At 42.6% G+C, this 21652-nt stretch overlaps 2 protein-coding genes and 1 long non-coding RNA gene across 3 annotated transcripts; 2 read left to right on the top strand and 1 right to left on the bottom strand.

Moving 5' to 3' along the window:
- The first annotated feature begins 387 nt into the window (after positions 1-387).
- On the top strand, positions 388-1633 carry LOC127372505 (uncharacterized). Its single transcript, XR_007886683.1, has 3 exons — positions 388-540; positions 1151-1306; positions 1613-1633. It is a non-coding gene; the product is annotated as an uncharacterized LOC127372505 (long non-coding RNA).
- A 4127-nt stretch (positions 1634-5760) lies between these two features.
- polr3glb (RNA polymerase III subunit GL b) lies at positions 5761-15566 on the top strand. Its single transcript, XM_051415996.1, has 7 exons — positions 5761-5994; positions 8646-8775; positions 9040-9108; positions 13421-13477; positions 14247-14341; positions 14679-14807; positions 15188-15566. The coding sequence occupies exons 1-7, from the start codon at positions 5875-5877 to the stop codon at positions 15272-15274; spliced, it is 687 nt and encodes a 228-aa protein (XP_051271956.1). The 5' UTR covers positions 5761-5874; the 3' UTR covers positions 15275-15566.
- Positions 15567-16848: 1282 nt separating this feature from the next.
- Positions 16849-21489, bottom strand: LOC127349536 (class I histocompatibility antigen, F10 alpha chain). The gene is made up of 2 exons (XM_051375381.1): positions 21485-21489; positions 16849-17512 (listed from the first exon to the last, which is right to left on the bottom strand). The coding sequence occupies exons 1-2, from the start codon at positions 21487-21489 to the stop codon at positions 16849-16851; spliced, it is 669 nt and encodes a 222-aa protein (XP_051231341.1).
- Positions 21490-21652: the final 163 nt, after the last annotated feature.

Raw genomic sequence — 21652 nt, forward strand, 5'->3', positions numbered from 1 at the left:
ATATTATAACAAAACACGTTGTGGATTAAATGAAGTTAACTGGAAAATAATATAGAATATAATATAAAATATAATTTAATCTTGCTTTACATATCATTTCTCTATGGAATTACATCATAGCATCATTGCAAAGAAGAAACTCAATATATAATATATATTAATATATATATTTTAAAAATAATATATATTAAAATATATTATTTATATAATTTTAAAATATATATTATTTATAAATATATTTTAAAATATATGTTGTAGAATAAAATCATATGAGTATTTAATATTTGAACTAACAGGAATTATAATGTTTGTTTTGCTGTCAATGTGCTGATTCACATCCCGTCCAGCAGGTGGCGGTAATACACATAAACGCTGCTACCAGCATCAACCTGAAGAAGAGGAGGAGGAAGAGGAGGAAGAGGAGGAGAAATGGCGCGCTTGTTGATGTAAACAGATGTTTTATTGTCAGCAGGATGATCCGCTGGAAACACAAAACTGTCCAAGGATGAGAGAGTCCGGAGGAAAGGAGCCAGTCTGAAGGTACAGGGGCTAACAGGGGCTAACAGAGGCTAACGGAGGCTAACGCAGCTAATACCGGCTAACAGAGGCTAATACCGGCTAACGCAGCTAACGCAGCTAATACCGGCTAACGGAGCTAACGCAGCTAATACCGGCTAACGGAGCTAACGCAGCTAATACCGGCTAACGGAGCTAACGCAGCTAATACCGGCTAACGCAGCTAACGCAGCTAATACCGGCTAACGGAGCTAACGCAGCTAATACCGGCTAACGGAGCTAACGCAGCTAATACCGGCTAACGCAGCTAACGCAGCTAATACCGGCTAACGCAGCTAACGCAGCTAATACCGGCTAACGCAGCTAACGCAGCTAATACCGGCTAACGGAGCTAACGCAGCTAATACCGGCTAACGCAGCTAACGCAGCTAATACCGGCTAACGGAGCTAACGCAGCTAATACCGGCTAACGGAGCTAACGCAGCTAATACCGGCTAACGGAGCTAACGCAGCAAACAGCTAACTCTGCACCTCTCTGATCGATTGGCTGATAAGAGAACTCAGTATTGATCTTCTATCAGTTACACTGCCTATAAACAATATGTTAATAACTCATCTTTTACACTTATTATAGTCAGCCAATCAGAGGTAGAGGTGGGCGATGTTCCAGAGCACACACAGTCGGACACACAACGAACAACACAAGCAGTCAGTCAGCGAGAGACAGGTACGACAGGTGTAACAGGTACGACAGGTACGACAGCTACAACAGGTACAACAGGTGTAACAGGTGTAACAGGTACGACAGGTACAACAGGTGTAACAGGTACGACAGGTACGACAGGTACAACAGGTACAACAGGTGTAACAGGTACAACAGGTACGACAGGTACAACAGGTGTAACAGGTACGACAGGTACGACAGGTACAACAGGTACAACAGGTGTAACAGGTGTAACAGGTACAACAGGTGTAACAGGTACAACAGGTACAACAGGTGTAACAGGTACAACAGGTGTAACAGGTACGACAGGTACGACAGGTGTAACAGGTGTAACAGGTACGACAGCTACGACAGGTGCGACAGGTACAACAGGTACAACAGGTACAACAGGTGTAACAGGTACGACAGGTACGACAGCTACAACAGGTGTAACAGGTGTAACAGGTACAACAGGTACAACAGGTGTAACAGGTACGACAGGTACAACAGGTATAACAGCTACAACAGGTGTAACAGGTACAACAGGTACAACAGGTACGACGAGCCCAAATAATCCAAAAGTAGCCTTCTCTAAACGGAAGTATAGCCATTACCTTTCCCTCCAAGAAATTAAAGGAACAAATGTAATCGTGAAATGCACATTATCCCCTCGGTGCCTATCCACGTCGGTGTCAAGTACTTCAAACTTACTCAAACATCTTACTAACATTCATCTGCACTAAAAAGAGTGAATATATTGTTTGAATACATTTTTGGTACATTGCTTAAAGAGCATAATTAGGGACCGAGCCAGCGACCGCTGGAGGTCCCTATTGTTTTTGCCCGATTTCTTCCCTTTTTTAATTATTTTTAGGCCACTTCGACTGCGTTTTTCCCCCCGAACATTTACGAAAACTCAATTTTATTTGGCAAAGTGGTCAGGCCTGGTGAAAAATTTTATATTCTATGCGTCACTTTCAGGTTAGCCACTAGGTGGCGCTATTATCATAAAAAGTGCGTTAAGGCTAATAACTTCTGCATATTTTGTCGCACATTCATAAACCTTATATCCACGCGTTCGGTGAATGGAGCTGAATCTCCCCATATAGGCCCCGCCCACTTCCGCCTATCATTTCTTTTCGTTAGAGAGTAGAGAAATGTCCTTAAACTACTTTTTCGTGGTCCTCCTACACGCTTTGTCCGATTCGCATGACATTTTTCACCTACTACCTGGGGACAACATTTTTGAAATTTCAAAAAATAAGCACACTATAAAATTAACACGTGCTTCGGCCGTCTCGTGTGCCATCGTTACACGTGCGGACCAAAACATGAAATTTCACGTAACTCAGCTCAAAATCGCCGCGCAGCGCTTACTTCCTATTGCCAGTAGGTGGCGCTATCACTATGTCTGAATATTGTCATGTAGACGTGTTCAGGGTGGGACTGTTATCAAACATGTGAAGTTTCATTGAGATTGGATCATGTACGCTGAAGTTATGAGGACGTGTTCAGGGTGGGACTGTACACTGAAGATATGAGTACTATCTGTTTGATGGCCAATCGGTGGAATTCGACACGTCGTCACGGGCACACTGTTAAACATACAGTCAGAAATAGCACAACTTTTAATAACCAATGTGTGTAGATTGAAGTGATCGAATTTGAAGTCAATCTGATAAAATCTGTAGGAGGAGTTAGTTAAAACAGAAGCCCTTAAAGGCCGGAAATAGCATCACAGTTTGACATTCGATTCAACCTGGCCAACTTTGAGGGAAAGCCACGGACACGCCCTTCAACGTACAGTCACAAATAGCACAACTTTTAATCAGCACCATTTTCTGACTGTACTCACAAATTTTGAAGCAGATCCGATAAATTCCCTAGGAGGAGTTCGTTCAAATACAACGCGAAAAGTTCACTGAAATTGGAACTTTAAATCAAAATGGCCGACTTCCTGTGGGGTTTCGGGTATGGGTCCAAGAGGCTTTTTTGTACGTCCCGGCATGTTACACGTGCCTACCGAGTTTCGTACATATCGGTGAAACGTGGCGCCGGGGCTGCCTTGTTTTTATCCTGTAGGGGGCGCTACAAACACGACAAACATGATTTTTGGTATGTGAGCTTCAGGCACCACTCTACACGTAACCTGTGAATTTCATATTCATACCTATTACGGTCTCCGCACAGTGATTTACTATGCCACCAGAGCGCCACCTAGTGGCAGATTGTTGACACATTTTTTACCGAGCCTCAGGAAGCCATGGGCAAGCATCGTACCAAGTTTCATTTCAATCACACGTGTCGTTATGGACATATAAACTTCTTCATTTTAAAGAGCGCCACCTAGAGGTGATGACCTGAAATTGTGCACGATGCCTAAGGAAGACATGAGGAACTAACGACCCAAGCTTGATGTCAATCGGACATAGCAATGTGGAGAAATGGTCCACTTCCTTTTTTGACGGAAAATGTACAGGAAGTTAGAATTTTATAGCGTGCTTATTGTTTGAAATTTCAAAAATGTTCAAATTACTCTTTTTGCCAGGGCGGTCCCCAGGTGCTAGGTGAAAAATGTCGTGCGATCAGCTCCATTCACCGAACGCGTGGATATAAGGTTTATGAATGTGCGACAAACTATGAAGAAGTTATTAGCCTAAACACACTTTTTATGATAATAGCACCACCTAGACCTGAAAGTGACACAGAATATACAATTTTTCACGAGGCCTGACCATTTTGCCAAATAAAATGGACTTTTCGTAAATGTTCAGGGGGGCAAAAATGCAATCAAAAGTGCTAAAAATAATAATAGGGGAGAAGAAACAAAGCAAAAAACAATGGGGACCTCCAGCGGTCGCTTACGAGGTCCCTAATAATAATAGGTAAGAAATCCATTCAAGGTAAAAACATAATACATTTAGCAGAATTATCTCAGTTATCATAAGACATACTGACTAACTTAGCATCTCTATATGCAGCTAACATTTACTTAATCATAATATTACCATAATTAATAATAGGAAATAATGAGTTAACCTAATGTTATTTAAGCTGTGATATATGGATTAATATAGGCTAATGTTTCCTGTGCTTCAATTCAATTTTATTTGTATAGCGCCAATTCATAACAGAAGTTATCTCAGGACGCTTTTCAAATAGAGCAGGTCTAGACCGAACTCTTTAAAACATTATTTACAGAGACCCAACAGTACCACCATGAGCAAACACTTGAAGACAAGGGTCTGATTTCTTTGATGGTTAACTTTATATTTGAGTCCATAATTTCTTACAAGGCCTTTCACAAATACACCTCGTAGGTCTGCGTAGGTCTGTGCTCTTTAAATGCTGTAATAACCTCATATAAATAAATCACTGCAGCTTCTTTGCTGCGTGCGTGAGGAGAAAAAACACAGACGTCCATAGGGAGGCACTGGAAGCATGCGTTGCACACACCAACATGAAATACGTCTCTTACAAATCTGGAACACGGTCATTCTTAAAAGTATCGATACTAATAAATTTAGGAATCGTGACGTTTTTAATTTCCGAGAATCGCGATACTTTTGAAGTATCAGTGCACCGTGCAACACTAGTTGCTGTGAGGTGCTTCATAAGATTGGAGTTGCTGGATAAAGTCTTTTTTCCTGGGCATAGCGTGCATGTTACATAAACATTCTTGCCTTTAACTTCAGTAAGCGAGAAGTATTGTCGGTACTTCCAGTTTGAAAACGCTACCTTTGAATTTCTCTGGCTCGTCGCCATTGTCTCTGTCTTGTGTTTATAGTAGTAGTTAGAGCGTGCAGTGAGACAGCGTGAGCAGGGCATCCGCCCACCCAGCCAATCATCATCACCACCCTGCCCTCTCCCGGCAGCTGATGTGTGGCTGTCAGAAAGCCTGACACCGCTGCACTTCATTCAACCAAATTGTAGTAACGCAAGTAACGCACGGTAACGGCGTTGCAGCGATGGGAAAAGTAATTAATTAGATTACTCCGTTACTGAAAAAATAACGCCATTAGTAACGCCGTTATAATTCAACGCCGTTACTCCCAACACTGATCTCTTCCTCTTATTACTTTCGCGTTGCTGCGTTTGCTCATTTTCACTGTTTTCACTGTTTTCGGTCCTGGCGTCTGCCATTCCGTACAGCAAAACTGTCCACACACGTTACCAAAAGCCTGCTTCCATCTTATTCCACTAGGGGACGCAGGCTAGGGGACGCATAGCCTGTGACGTAAGCACATTGTATCACACTAAAAATAATCCGTGCGAAACGTGAGAAATTTTATTAAACGAGACTTCAAGGCAGAGGAAATTCCTCGATCATTTTTTGTAATCGAGTTACTCGAGGTACTCGAGGAATAGTTGCAGCCCTAATATACTGTAATTAATATAATTACAGTATATAATATATATAATAACCAGTAACATTATGGATCCATAAATACAGTCTGAGGTGTCATCAATCACCAATATGATCCTTTCACAATAAAAGTCTTCCTCAGTGTATCTGTACTGTCGGACCAGAACCAGGATCAATCAACTGTCCTTCACTAATCCTCTTTGTCCCGTCAGGATCCACATCCACCTGATCCAGTCTAACCCGACTCGGTCCACTCGGTCCCACTCGGTCCGGCCTGATCCAGGTGGCGATGACGGGTCGAGGTCGTGGGCGGGGCCGAAGGATGATGACCTTCAGTGTGGAGGCAGTCGGCATCAACAGAGGAGACAGTTTACCCCCGTCCATCCAACAACCTACCCCTCTGTTCCCTGTGAGTGCACTAATGCACCCGTCCCTTTACTAATGCCCCCGTCCTTTACTAATGCTCCCGTCCCTGCACTAATGCCCCCGTCCTTTACTAATGCTCCCGTCCCTTTACTAATGCCCCCGTCCCTTTACTAATGCACCCGTCCCTTTACTAATGCCCCTGTCCCTGCACTAATGCTCCCGTCCCTTTACTAATGCTCCCGTCCCTTTACTAATGCTCCCGTCCCTGCACTAATGCTCCCGTCCCTTTACTAATGCTCCCGTCCTTTACTAATGCACCCGTCCCTTTACTAATGCACCCGTCCCTTACTAATGCTCCCGTCCCTTTACTAATGCTCCCGTCCCTTTACTAATGCTCCCGTCCTTTACTAATGCCCCGTCCTTTACTAATGCACCCGTCCCTTTACTAATGCACCCGTCCCTTACTAATGCTCCCGTCCCTTTACTAATGCTCCCGTCCCTTTACTAATGCTCCCGTCCTTTACTAATGCACCCGTCCTTTACTAATGCCCCGTCCCTTTACTAATGCCCGTCCCTTTACTAATGCCCCCGTCCCTTTACTAATGCACCCGTCCCTTTACTAATGCCCCGTCCTTTACTAATGCTCCCGTCCCTTTACTAATGCCCCGTCCTTTACTAATGCCCCGTCCCTTTACTAATGCACCCGTCCCTTTACTAATGCCCCTGTCCCTGCACTAATGCTCCCGTCCCTTTACTAATGCTCCCGTCCCTTTACTAATGCTCCCGTCCCTTTACTAATGCACCCGTCCCTTTACTAATGCCCCTGTCCCTGCACTAATGCTCCCGTCCCTTTACTAATGCTCCCGTCCTTTACTAATGCCCCGTCCTTTACTAATGCACCCGTCCCTTTACTAATGCACCCGTCCCTTACTAATGCTCCCGTCCCTGCACTAATGCTCCCGTCCCTTTACTAATGCTCCCGTCCTTTACTAATGCACCCGTCCCTTTACTAATGCTCCCGTCCCTTTACTAATGCTCCCGTCTCTGCACTAATGCTCCCGTCCCTTTACTAATGCTCCCGCCTTACTAATGCCCCGTCCTTTACTAATGCACCCGTCCCTTTACTAATGCACCCGTCCCTTTACTAATGCCCCCGTCCCTTTACCAATGCCCCCGTCCCTTTACCAATGCACCCGTCCCTTTACTAATGCTCCTGTCCTTTACTAATGCTCCCGTCCCTTTACTAATGCTCCTGTCCTTTACTAATGCTCCCGTCCTTTACTAATGCTCCCGTCCCTTTACTAATGCTCCCGTCCTTTACTAATGCTCCCGTCCCTTTACTAATGCTCCCGTCCTTTACTAATGCACCCGTCCCTTTACTAATGCACCCGTCCCTTACTAATGCTCCCGTCCCTGCACTAATGCCCCCGTCCCTGCACTAATGCTCCCGTCCCTTTACTAATGCTCCCGTCCCTTTACTAATGCTCCCGTCCCTTTACTAATGCTCCCGTCCCTTTACTAATGCTCCCGTCCCTTTACTAATGCCCCCGTCCCTTTACTAATGCCCCCGTTCTTTACTAATGCACCCGTCCTTCACTAATGCACCCGTCCTTTACTAATGCCCCCGTCCCTTACTAATGCTCCCGTCCCGTTACTAATGCACCCGTCCTTTACTAATGCTCCCGTCCTTTACTAATGCACCCGTCCTTTACTAATGCTCCCGTCCCTGCACTAATGCTCCTGTCCTTTACTAATGCCCCCGTCCCTGCACTAATGCTCCCGTCCTTTACTAATGCTCCCGTCCTTTACTAATGCACCCGTCCTTTACTAATGCACCCGTCCTTTACTAATGCACCCCGTCCTTTACTAATGCTCCCGTCCCTTTACTAATGCACCCGTCCTTTACTAATGCTCCCGTCCTTTACTAATGCACCCGTCCTTTACTAATGCTCCCGTCCCTTTACTAATGCACCCGTCCCTTTACTAATGCTCCCGTCCTTTACTAATGCCCCCGTCCCTTTACTAATGCTCCCGTCCTTTACTAATGCTCCCGTCTCTGCACTAATGCTCCCGTCCCTGCACTAATGCCCCCGTCCCTGCACTAATGCCCCCGTCCCTGCACTAATGCCCCCGTCCCTTTACTAATGCACCCGTCCCTAAACTAATGCTTCCGTCCTTTACTAATGCACCCGTCCCTAAACTAATGCTTCCGTCCTTTACTAATGCCCCGTCCCTGCACTAATGCCCCCATCCCTGCACTAATGCTCCCGTCCCTGCACTAATGCCCCCGTCCCTGCACTAATGCCCCCGTCCCTTTACTAATGCCCCCGTCCCTTTACTAATGCACCCGTCCCTAAACTAATGCTTCCGTCCTTTACTAATGCACCCGTCCTTTACTAATGCTCCCGTCTCTGCACTAATGCTCCCGTCCCTGCACTAATGCCCCCGTCCCTGCACTAATGCCCCCGTCCCTTTACTAATGCCCCCGTCCCTTTACTAATGCCCCCGTCCCTTTACTAATGCACCCGTCCCTAAACTATTGCTTCCGTCCTTTACTAATGCACCCGTCCCTAAACTAATGCTTCCGTCCTTTACTAATGCCCCGTCCCTGCACTAATGCCCCCATCCCTGCACTAATGCACTGAGAGCAGTGCACTCTGGGACTTGTAGTTGACTGTGTGTGTTGTTGTCCAGGTGATGGAGCAGAAGCCCCTCCCCCTGGCAGGTGGTGAGGAGGCAGAGTATCTGTTGGCTCTCAAACAAGAGTTCAGAGGAGCCATGAAGAGTCTGCCCTGTTTCATCCAACCAGCTGCTGCACACAGAGGTCAGAGGTCACACACACACAGGATGTGTACCGGTTCTCTGTATGGCTGTACCCGGTCTCAGTACTAAATAATACTAATAATATTAATAATTATTATTATTATTTATTATTATTATTATTATTAATAATAATATTAAATAATAACAAGGATGATAATGATAATAATAATAATATTAAATTGATGTGATTGCAATCAGTCATTAATAATAAGGGACAGCTGATCAATCAATCAGGCTTTTATTGTGAAGGTCCTATGTGTTACAGATGTGGAGAGATACTCTGATAAATACCACAGCACTGAGCCCGCCGACGGACCCACAGACTGGACTACAGGTGAGTCTGTACCTGTCATCAATTAATCAATCAACACAACAGTATGTTTGATTAAGATGAAACTTGGTACGATGCTTTCCCATGGCTCCCTGAGGCTCGCTAAAAAATGTGTCAACAATCCGCCACTAGGTGGCGCTCTGGTGGCAGGGTAAATCACTGTGTGGAGACCGTAATAGTTATGAGTATGAAATTCACAGGGCACGTGTAGAGTAGTGCCTGAAGCTCACATACCAAAAATTGTGTTTGTTGTGTGTGTAGCGCCCCCTACAGGATAAAAAAACAGCAGCCCCGGCGCCACGTTTCACTGATATGTAAGAAACTCGGTAGGCACGTGTACCATGCCGGGACGTACAAAAAAGCCTCTTGGACCCATACCCAAAACCCAACAGGAAGTCGGCCATTTTGATTTTGATTTTCACTTTCGGCGAACGTTTCGTGTTGTATTTGAACGAACTCCTTCTAGGAAATTTATCTGATCTGCTTCAAAATTTGTGAGTAGAGTCAAAAAAATGTACGTGTCCAATTCCACCGATTGGCCATCAAACAGATAGTACTCATATCTTCAGTGTACAGTCCCACCCTGAACACGTCCTCATAACTTCAGCGTACATGATCCAATCTCAATGAAACTTCACATGTTTGATAACAGTCCCACCCTGAACACGTCTACATGACAATATTCAGACATAGTGATTTTCAATTCAATTTTATTTGTATAGCGCCAATTCATAACAAGTTATCTCAGGACACTTTTCAAATAGAGCAGGTCTAGACCGAACTCTTTAAAACATTAATTACAGAGACCCAACAGTACCACCATGAGCAAGCACTTGGCGACAAGGGCAAGGAAAAACTGCCTGTTAAAAGGTAGAAACCTAGGACAGATCCTTCGGCTCTAGGTGGGTGGTCGTCTGTCTCGACCAGTTAGAGAGAGAGAGGGAGAGAGAGAGAGAGCGAGAGACAGACAGACAGACAGGTGCACAGCAACAACAGTATTGGCAATGGCAATCTAGCAGGACCATGGCAGGAGGCTCCACCAGGATCGATAAGAACCTGCGAGACGAGAAAGCACAAGAACTCCGGGGAAGAAGTGAAGTTAGTAACATGCATTAATGGGACATGAATGAGTGCATAAAGAGAGAGGAAGAGAGGAGCTCAGTGCACCATGGGAAATCCCCCGATAGTCTAGGCCTATAGCAGCATAACTAAGGGATGGTTCAGGACTCACCTGATCCAGCCCTAACTATAAGCTTTATCAAAGAGGAATGTCTTAAGCCTACTCTTGAATGTGGAGAGGGTGTCTGCCTCCCGAACCACAACTGGAAGCTGGTTCCACAGGAGAGGAGCTTGGTAACTGAAGGCTCTGGCTGCTGTTCTACTTTTAGAGACTATAGGAACCACAAGTAGCCCAGCATTCAGAGAACGTAGTGTTCTAGTGGGGTAATAGGGTACTATGAGCTCTTTAAGATATGAAGGGGCCTGACCATGAAGAGCTTTATAGGTGAGGAGGAGGATTTTAAATTCTATTCTACATTTTACAGGGAGCCAGTGGAGAGAAGCTAGTACAGGAGAGATGTGATCTCTTTTTCTAGTTCCTGTCAGTACTCGTGCTGCAGCGTTCTGAATTAATTGGAGCGTTTTAATGGACTTATTGGGGCAACCTGATAATAAAGAGTTGCAGTAATCCAGCCTAGAAGTAACAAATGCATGGATTAGTTTTTCTGCATCTGTCTGTGATAGTATGTGTCTAATTTTTGTAATATTACGTAAATGAAAGAAGTCAGTCCTAGAGGTCTGCTTTATGTGGGAGTTAAAAGACAAATCCTGATCAAAGATAACTCCAAGATTCCTGACAGTGGTGCTAGATAGCGCCACATACTGGTAACAGGAAGTATCACGTTTTATACTTTCATGTTGTACTCCTCGCAGGATGATCAGATCCAGCTGAAATTTACTTATAAAATGCAAAACACATTGTTGATGACATGTGTTGACTGTGGTGAGGGGGCGTGTCTGTGGGGTGGCGGGAAATTTTGATGGACCGCCACAAAACACGAATTCGCTATAACTTGAGTGTACATTGTCCAATCGGCTCCACACTTCAAATGCTTGATAACAGTCCCGCCCTGAACACGTGTACATGGCAATATTCAGACATAGTGATAGCGCCACCTACTGGCAACAGGAATTAAGCGCTGCGTGGCGATTTTGAGCTGATTAGCGGCAGATTTTCATGTCGTGCTACGACAGCACGTGACGTGGTCGCAGCACGCCCCGAGTTGCGTGTAGTGCGAGGTCCCGCCCAATGCTGCTTGCAGCTTTAATTTTATTGTTGTTTTTATTATAATATTATTTTATTAATGTTATTATTATTATTATTTTATTATAAATATTATTTTATTATTATTTTAGATATAATTTTATTATTATTTAATTGTTATTGTTGTTGTCTTATTATAATATTGTTGTTATTGTTATTATATTATTGTTGCTGTTATTGTATTATTATAATATTGTTGTTATTGTCTTATTATTGTAATGTTGTTGTTATTGTGTTAATACTATAATATTGTTGTTATTGTCTTGTTATTATAATAATCGGCTCCAAACTTCACTTGCCTGATAAGAGTCCCACCTTGACCAATTCTATGTGATAATATTCAGTTATAGTGAGAGCTCCACCAGTGCTGAAAGGAAATGTATTTTTTGTACTTTTATTTATATCTTCAAGCATATTGACCAGATCCAGCTGAAATTATGTGAGAAGTTCCTTAGGAGGATGAGGATCACATATTATGAATCTTAAGAATTTGCATGGAACCATGTTGCCATGGTAATGCGGCAAAAGTAAAAAAAAATCACACTTTTGGGGGGACTAAACATGCCTGAAATCTCATGAAACTTTGCACAGCATTCGGTGGTTCCGAATGCCGAGGTATTGTCTTGGTCCCGTAGATGGGCGTCGCAAAATGGCTTAGCCACGCCCCCCAGAGTCAGCCCCAAAGACACCTATGACTGACATGTAAGAAAATTGGTACGCATGCGTATCATGATGGGACAAGCAAAAAAGCCTCTTGGACCCATACCTCAAACCCAACAGGAAGTCGGCCATTTTGGATTTTGTCACGATTTGCACACGTTGTATTTGAACGAACTCCTCCTAGGGCATTAATGGACCGACTTCAGATTTCGACACAGCCATCTAAACACATTCACCATTAAAGGTTGTGTTCAGTTTTGTTCGTCAAACTTCCTGCCCGTGGCGTGGCGTCCCGTGGCATCCAATTTCGATCCTTCGCCATAAAAAGAGGGATTCGTCATAACTTCTGCGTACATGATCCGACTGCAACGAAACTTCACATGACATAAGAGTCCCGCCCTGAACACGTCTATGTGATAATATTCAGTAATAGTCAGAGCGCCACCTAGTGGCAACCGGAAGTGTCACGTTTTATATTTTAAAGTGCGTTTAGGCTAATAACTTTTGTATAGTTTGTCACACATTCAAAAAACTTATATCCACGCCTTCGGTGAATGGAGCTGAATGGGTGGGTGGTCGTCTGTCTCGACCAGTTGGGGTGAAAGAGAGACAGAGAGAGAGACAGATAGACAGGTGCACAGCAACAACATAGTTCATAGTTCCCCATGTCTTCCTTAGCCATCATGCACAATTTCAGGCCATCGCCACAAGGTGGCGCTCTTTAAAATGAAATACTTTGGTAACAGGAAGTATCACGTTTTATACTTCCATGTTCTACTCCTAGCAGGATGATCAGACCCAGCTGAAATAACTGATAAAATGCAAAACACATTGTTGATGATATGTGATGACTGCGGTGAGGGGGCGTGTCTGTGGCGTGGCGGGAAATTTTGACGTATCGCCACAAAACACGAATTCGCTATAACTTGAGTGTACATTGTCCAATCGGCTCCAAACTTCACTTGTCTGATAAGAGTCCTGAACACGTCTACATGACAATATTCAGACATAGTGATAGCGCCACCTAGTGGCAACAGGAAGTAAGTGCTGCGTGGCGATTTTGAGCTGATTTACGTGACATTTTCATGTTGTGGTCTGCACTTGTTACGACGGCACGTGACGTGGCCGCAGCACACCCCGACGCGCTGGCTGCGAGATCCCGTTCAATTATATATAGTTGCTGTTGTTGTTATTATAATATTGTTATTGTGTTATTATAATGTTATTGTTTTATTATTATAATATTGTTATTATTATAATGTTATTATGTTCTTCTTGTTGTTGTTATTGTGTTATTGTTGTTGTAATTGTGTTATTATAATATTGTTTCAGACTGGAAGAGATTCCCAAAAGAACTCAGAGTCCGCGTCAAGAAACCCACCAGAGACGGTCTGTACAGAGTTTACACGTATAGATTAGTTAATGATGGATGGATTAGTGATTGATGAGTGATTGATGGATGGATTACTTATTGATGGATAGATTAGTGATTGATGAGTGATTGATTGATGGATGGATTAGTTATTGATGAGTGAGTGATTGATGGATGGATTAGTGATTGATTGATGTGCATCTGTCTGTCTGTCTGGCGCTCTCTCTCTCTCTCTCTCTCTCTCTCTCACCCCAACTGGTCGAGACAGACGACCCCCCACCTAGAGCCGAAGGATCTGTCCTAGGTTTCTGCCTTTTAACAGGCAGTTTTTCCTTGCCCTTGTCTCCAAGGTCTTGCTCATGGTGGTACTGTTGGGTCTCTGTAAATAATGTTATAAGGAGTTCGGTCTAGACCTGCTCTATTTGAAAAGTGTCTTGAGATAACTTCTGTTTTGAAATGGCACTATACAAATAAAAGTGAATTGAATTAGTTATTGATGAGTGATTGATTGATGGATGGATTAGTGATCGATTGATTGATGGATTAGTTATTGATGAGTGAGTGATTGATGGATGGATAAGTGATTGATGGGTGGATTAGTGATTGATGGGTGGATTAGTTATTGATGAGTGATGGATGGATTAATGATGGATGGATTAGTGATTGATGGATTAGTTATTGATGGATTAGTTATTGATGAGTGATTGATGGATTAGTGATTGATGGATGGATTAGTGATGGATGAGTGATTGATGGCTGATTGATCTCCTGCTCTGTGTCTCTCAGGTGTATCAGCAGCAGTCACTCGCTCTGACAGAGTTCAGTCCGGTCAGAAGAAGAAAAAAATCAAAGAGAAAGAGGAAGTGCTGCTCAAACTGGAGGTGAGAGACCCAGAGACCTCTCAGCTGGTCTGGGATCAGGTCTGCTTCCTGTCCCCAGAGTCCAAACTAATCCTGGAGAACCAGCATTCTGGTTTTTATGCTCCACATATCTGAAAACTTTACATTGACCAAACATTTCCACCTTAACTAAACACTTCCACCTTAATCAATCACTTCCACCTTTAGCAAACATTTCCACGTTAAGCAAATAAACATTTCCACCTTAAAATGTGAACAGGTTTCTCCCCACTGACCAGATGCAAACCTACATCTGTGAGTGTAGTTCTTATAATAATTCCACCTTAACCGATAATTTCCACCTTAACATTTGTGTCAGACTCTGGAGAAGAAGGAGGAGCGGGGCAGCTCAGGGGAGGAGGAGGAAGAAGGAGAGGAGAAAAAGAAAAAACAGGAGGATGAGGAGGCTGAGGGAGAAGAGGAGTACGACGAGGAAGAGTTTGAGGAGGTGAGATTTCTAATAAAATGTGTTTTTTATGAATGAAGTTTGGTTTGTAGTTTGGGCTCACTTCACTTAAGTCCATCACAACAAATGTTCATGTATATCATGTGTATATAATACATATATGACACTTATTAAAGTGTTATAACACACTCATTAACGCGTAATTAATGTGCAATAAGACATTCATTAATGTGTAATAAATGTGTTATAACACACTCATTAATGTGTAATAAATATACAATAAGACATTCATTAATGTGTAATAAATGTAATAAGACATTTATTAATGTGTAATAAGACATTTATTAATGTGTAATAAGACAATCATTAATGTGTAATAAATGTGCAATAAGACACTCATGTGAAGCATTTTCTGTGTGCAGGAGACGGACTACGTCATGTCGTACTTTGATAATGGAGAGGAGTTTGGAGGCGACAGTGACGACAACATGGACGAGGCTATTTACTGAAACACCAGCACATCTGTTTTTACCAGCATTTGATCACTTTTTACAGGATTTTATCAGGTTGCTGTGAAGCCGTCCAGCAGCCGTTTGACAGTTTAAACTCTTTTATAACCTGACTGAATGATGATTGATGTCCGAAGACTATACAGAAAAGGAATCATGAGAAGACCCTCGGACGTCAGGCTGTATCTTTGAAATGTTTTTTAAGCTTTTGTATCAATGTTCTAAATGTTTTATCATTGTTATCATGTCTCTCTGTTTTGACTGTTGGACAATAAACTGCAGCTACATGAGGCGTTCAGGCTGTGTTCAATATAACAGGCTTTAATTAACATTCAGTCAGAGGATGATCAATAGTTCTCAATAAATCAATCACAAATAATCACACAACAATTCAATTCAATTTTATTTGTATAGCGCCAATTCATAACAGAAATTATCTCAGGACACTTTTCAAATAGAGCAGGTCTAGACCGAATCTTTATAACATTATTTACAGAGACCCAACAGCTCCCACCATGAGCAAGCACTTGGTGACAAGGGCAAGGAAACACTGCCTGTTAAAAGGCAGAAACCTAGGACAGATCCTTCGGCTCTAGGTGGGTGGGAGAGAGAGAGACAGACAGACAGACGGGTGCACAGCAACAACAGTAGCAACAACTACACTAATAGTAGTGACTGATGATGATGATGAACATGAAGAAGATGATGATGACAACAACAATGAGCAGTGACAATAGTAATAATAGTAACTGTAATAATAATAATAATAACAACACTAATATCAGTGATATTAACAATGGCAGTCAAGCAGGACCATGGCAGGAGGCTCCACCAGGATCCATGAGAACCTGAATACAATTCAACATATTATATTGAAGGTGTAAACTGCTTTTACGTTGTCTTTAATAAAATGTTAGAACAGTTCTTCTACTGCTATATATTCTTATTAATGTGGTTATTAATTATCTGGGTAATAATGTAGACTTTATTGATTTGTTCAGAGAGATATTTTCTGATATTTTAAATATTTAAATATAATATTTTTCTGAATGAAACTGATCACCTTCTCAGCTCAGTAGAATCTTTGAAACATCAGTTCCACACCTGTCCACCTGCAGTCCGTCCTTATAAATATAAATATTGATCAAACACTAAAATATTGATCTCTAAAAGCAGAAATGTATTTGTCTGTACTAGAAATATTGATTAGCAGCATTGTGGCAATGTGAAGAAAAATAAGGAAATGTATTTAAAACATTTTACACTGATCCAAACCCAGGTTCTCCACAACTATAATAATAGTGAAACTCTACTGAGCATGTGCAGCGGTCCAAAGGGGGACGTTGCAACCCTTTTCTGGTTTACGTGCTCGCACTCGCTGCAGACTGTCTCCCTGAATCAGTTCCTTCACTCTCAGCCTCTCCTGGTTGTTGCTGTGTTTCCATGGCGATGCCTTTTGACCTCCAACTGTACCGCCGCCACCAAAGCAGCACCAGCAGCAGGATGACAGCAAGCACCAGGCCGGCGGGACCAAAGACAACGTGAATCTGGTGTGAGTGTGAGAACTCGGCCCTCTAGCTCACCTCCAGCCGGTTGTCCAAGCTCAGGTGAGACGCTGTGCAGGTGTAGTTGTGTTTCTTCTTCAGCTCCTCATCACCGACCATCATCTTCGTCCTCACCTGGTAGAAGCCGTTGCCATTGGGCAGCACCAAGCCGCCAGTCAGCTCACTGTCATGCACGGGCCTGTTATTCAGCGGCGTCAGGTTGATGTGGCGAGGGTAGAAGTCCGTGGCCAGGCAGGTGACCTGAGCACCACCCATAACAGGCTTTGTGATGAAGCAGACTCGAGGACGAACCCGATGTGCCACCTGACGCTTCTCGTAGTCCACAAGGTGATAGAGTGTCCGCACACAGAAGGGCAGGTAGATGTTAGAGTAGAGCATCTGGAAGTGCATCCTCTTCATGGTGCTCCACTGGATCTCCCATCTGTCGCCGCTGGCGTTGGTGAAATGCATCATATTGTACATCCGGCTGTCGGCATCCTGTCCATCAGAGCTGTCGGTGAACATAATGACTGCCGGCTGTCCATCCCCCAACACCTCGCAGCCTGTCAGCCTCTGCTGGATGTGGACTCCCTCTGCCGTCAGGTTGAAGCGGTGTTTTACCAGCATTAGTCTGTTCTTCATGCTGGAGAAAATATCCCGCAATACAGATGCAGCTTCATAGTGATAGCGCCACCTACTGGCAATAGAAAGTAAGCACTGCGTGGCGATTTTGAGCTGAGTTACGTGAAATGACCGTGCCGGTGACGACTTGTCAAATTCAGCGGATTCGCCATAAAACAGCACTCATAACTTCAGTGTGCAATGTCCAATCTCCAGTAAACTTCATATATTCTGAAACAGTCTCGCCCTGAACACGTCCTCAGTCAGCGTACGTGGTCCAATCTCAATGAAACATCACGTGTGTTACAACAGTCCTGCCCTGAACTTGTCTACATGACAATATTAAAACATAGTGATAGCGCCACCTACCCGCAACAGGAAGTAAGCGCTGCGTGGCAATTTTGAGCTGATTTACGTGAAATTTCATGTTTTGGTCCGCACGTGTAACGACGGCACGCAACGCGGCCGCAGCACGCCCCGAGTTGCATGGAGTGCGAGGTCCCGCTCAACGCTGCTTGCAGCTTTAATTTAATTTTGTTTTTAAAAAAAACAGCAAGCTGTGAACCCGTTTTTTTGTTTGCTTCAAAATGTTATCTTTGCAGATGAAAATATCAAATAATTGACCACTTTTAAATGGTAAATTTAAAATGCAATTTAATATTTTCTTAATATATGTATATGTGTAAAATGATATTGATAGGATATTTTAATATTGTCTCTTTTAGGCTTCCATAGTCCAGAGTGACATGTTGGATGTGCAGAAATAAACTCAGATCGTCTGTCCATCCATCTGTCTCAATGTCTCATGTTCTTCCAGGAAATCCTCTGAGGTCGACTTCCTGCTGACACCATCCAGTCACACCTCTATACTTACAATTTTATTTAGGAAAGTCTTTGCTGTTGTGGAAGCTGTCACACACTGAGTGAGTTGATTCATTAACTCATTCTGCTCTGTTGTGATTGTGTTTACGGTCTCACAGCTGTAGTGAACTTTGACCTCCTGTCCATGCAATGTTTGACTCAGAGCTAGCGTTAGCATTAGCTCACTCACTCTAAATGTAGGAACAGAAATAGGGATCTGAGCTGGCGCTGACTCTGACACTCGATCACTCTCTAAGCGTGTGCCCGCCAGCCCTCCACCACTCACACGCAGCTTAGGGTCCAATGTCGACCAATCAGAGTGGAGACAGGCAGCTGGTCATGCAGGTGGAAGAAAACAGAAGAAGAAGGGTGTGTGTGAGGAATGGAGGTCGACTGTAACACGATGAGAGTCGATGTGCAGGATGTGTTTAAAGAACAATCTTTTCATAGATTTTTTCATTACAATACTTTATTATTTGTTTATTATTACATTAATTTATTTTTGCTCTTAGTTTTGTATTTAAATTAAAGTTTAAATTTATAAGATCTACACTAAACATTTAATATGTTCGATAAAGTGTTAATTATCAGGAATTAATGAACACCTCAAAGGGCATTATTCTCTTATACCTATCTACAGCACTGACCTCTGACCTGTATCTACCTATTTCACCTATTTTAGCTGCACTCCACTGGCTGCCCGTCCATTTTAGGATTCATTTTAAAATTCTATTATTTGCTTTTAAAGCCTTGAATGGCCTTGCCCCATCTTACCTCTCTGAGCTGCTGCACCCCTACACTCCCAGCCGATCTCTCAGGTCAGCTGACCAGCTGCTCCTGACAGTGCCTAAAGCTAGGCTTAAGCTCTTAAACTTTGGATTGCAGCTGCACATTAGACAGGCCTCCTCTCTGTCTCATTTTAAAACTCTTCTTAAAACACACCTTTTTTCTTTGGCTTTTGACACCATTTTAGAGCGTTGATATTTTATCGTGTGCAGGCAGTGCATTTTATTTATTTTATTTATTTTATTTATTTTATTTATTTTATTTATTTTACTTATTTATTTTATTGCTTTTATTTTTCTAATGTGTACTTCATCTTTCTATTGTGCTTCTATTGTGTTATGTATTTACTCTGTTAATCTATTCCTCTCTTTCTGCACTCATTCATGTCCCATTACTGCATGTTACTAACTTCACTTCTTCCCCGGAGTTCTTGTGCTTTTCTCGTCTTGCAGGTTCTCATTGATCCTGGTGGAGCCTCCTGCCATGGTCCTGTTTGACTGTGCACCTGTCTGTCTGTCTGTCTGTCTGCTGGTCTCCTGTCTCTCTCTCTCTCTGTCTCTCTCTCTTTCACCCCAACTGGTCGAGGCAGACGACCACCCACCTAGAGCTGAAGGATCTGTCCTAGATTTCTGCCTTTTAACAGGCAGTTTTTCCTTGCCCTTGTCTCCAAGTGCTTGCTCATGGTGGTACTGTTGGGTCTCTGTAAATAATGTTATAAAGAGTTCAGTCTAGACCTGCTCTATTTGAAAAGCTGTTATAGCGCTATACAAATAACAGTGAATTGAACATTGAATCTTTTTGTGCAGCACTTTGGAAACCTTGTGTTTGTTAAAATCGTGCTATATAAATAAAGTGGATTGGATTGGATTGGATCTACAGCACTGACCTCTGACCTGTATCTACAGCACTGACCACTCACCTGTGTCCTTTCTGTCCCTACTCAAGTTATGGTGAACACACAGTTTCACTGTAAATACTTCAGTATTCACCCAAACCATGGTCTATACACACCCAATTCTAATTTTCGTCATCAGGAAAGAATAGGATTATAAACTAATGTTTACCAGATGTTGCTAACATTAGCTTTCAGATTAAGCTACTTAGCTAACGATTGATGTACTTTAGAAAAATAGATGTAACAACTATTTAGTTAATGATTAATATAAATACGGGTTTGCTGTGTAGCATTGCACCTAAGGTGTGTAGTTACTACAGAGTTGACAATATGAATATACTCAACAACGCACAACAATGGTACAGTAATAGCCATCCATCACATCGACAGCTGCAATCAAACAATGTCAGTATCACATTATCAATGAAAATAATAATATCCAATATCACTGCCCTACATTTCGAAGCAGAAGGAAAATCAACGTTAGATAAAAATAATTAATCAACTTTCAGATGAGAAGTGCCTCATTGTTTCAATGCCGTATACTATTAACTGCCGATCCTGTCCACTAGAGGCCACCACACGATAATCATTTATAGATAAGTACAGCAGCTAGAAGAAGAGCAATAGATTCATTTACAGCAAGAGGACAAAGACATAAGAGACTTCTTCAGTTAGCAGCTCTGTAAAGTCAGTCTGTAAAATAAGACTGTGATCTGTCCGCAGACCTCAGGTTGTTTATAAGTGATGATGCTATTTTATAAAACACTCGGACATGTCCCAAGTGTCCCAGTTATCAGTTTGAACATTTGTATAACTTTATAACTACATTCTGTTGTTATTTATGTTTTACATACAACGTCCCGACCATTGTGTATATATATATATGTGTGTTTGTGTGTGTGTGTGTGTGTGTGTGTATGTATGTGTGTGTGTATGTGATGTGAGCAGCTGCAGTCGGAGTAAACAACAGAGTCACATTACACACACACAGTAACCTAATTCAAACCTGAACTTCAGTCTAAAATGTCCTGACTGTTTCAAAGCTTTTTAAAAAAGTTCCCATTTTAGAAATAACCAAAACAAGTTTTTACTTTCCCAAAAACATGACAATTTTCAAGAATTTTGACACTTGACAGAAACTGAAGACCAGAGAGAGATTCAATATGAGCAGAAGATCCAGACTGTCGCCTCAGTACTGCCCTCTCTAGTACTTTTTGTTCTACAAATGTTTGTTTATATATATGTATAACTGTACATATAAGTTTATCTATATGTTGTTGAACTTGTTGTTTATTCATGCTGTTAGTTTGTTTGTACATGGTGAGCAAAGTAAAACCAGAGTCAAATACCTTGTATGTGCACACATACCTGGCCAATAACAGTGATTCTGATTCTGAAATAAAAGATAAAATCCTTCTGCAGGCGTCAGAACCATCGTCTCCATTTCCTCCCACTGTTGTTCTTGCTGTGCATCTTTGTCTCTGTCCTTTGCCTCCTCACCCCATTACCCTTAAAAAGAAGTTTTTCCTTGCCACCATTGCCAAGGTCTTGCTCATGGTGGGAACTGTTGGGTCTCTGTAAATAATGTTATAAGGAGTTCTGTCTAGACCTGCTCTATCTGAAAAGTGTCCTGAGATAACTTCTGTTATGAATTGGTGCTATACAAAT

The sequence above is a fragment of the Dicentrarchus labrax genome, unplaced genomic scaffold, assembly GCF_905237075.1.
Source record: "Dicentrarchus labrax unplaced genomic scaffold, dlabrax2021, whole genome shotgun sequence".
Taxonomy (NCBI): Eukaryota; Metazoa; Chordata; class Actinopteri; family Moronidae; genus Dicentrarchus; species Dicentrarchus labrax.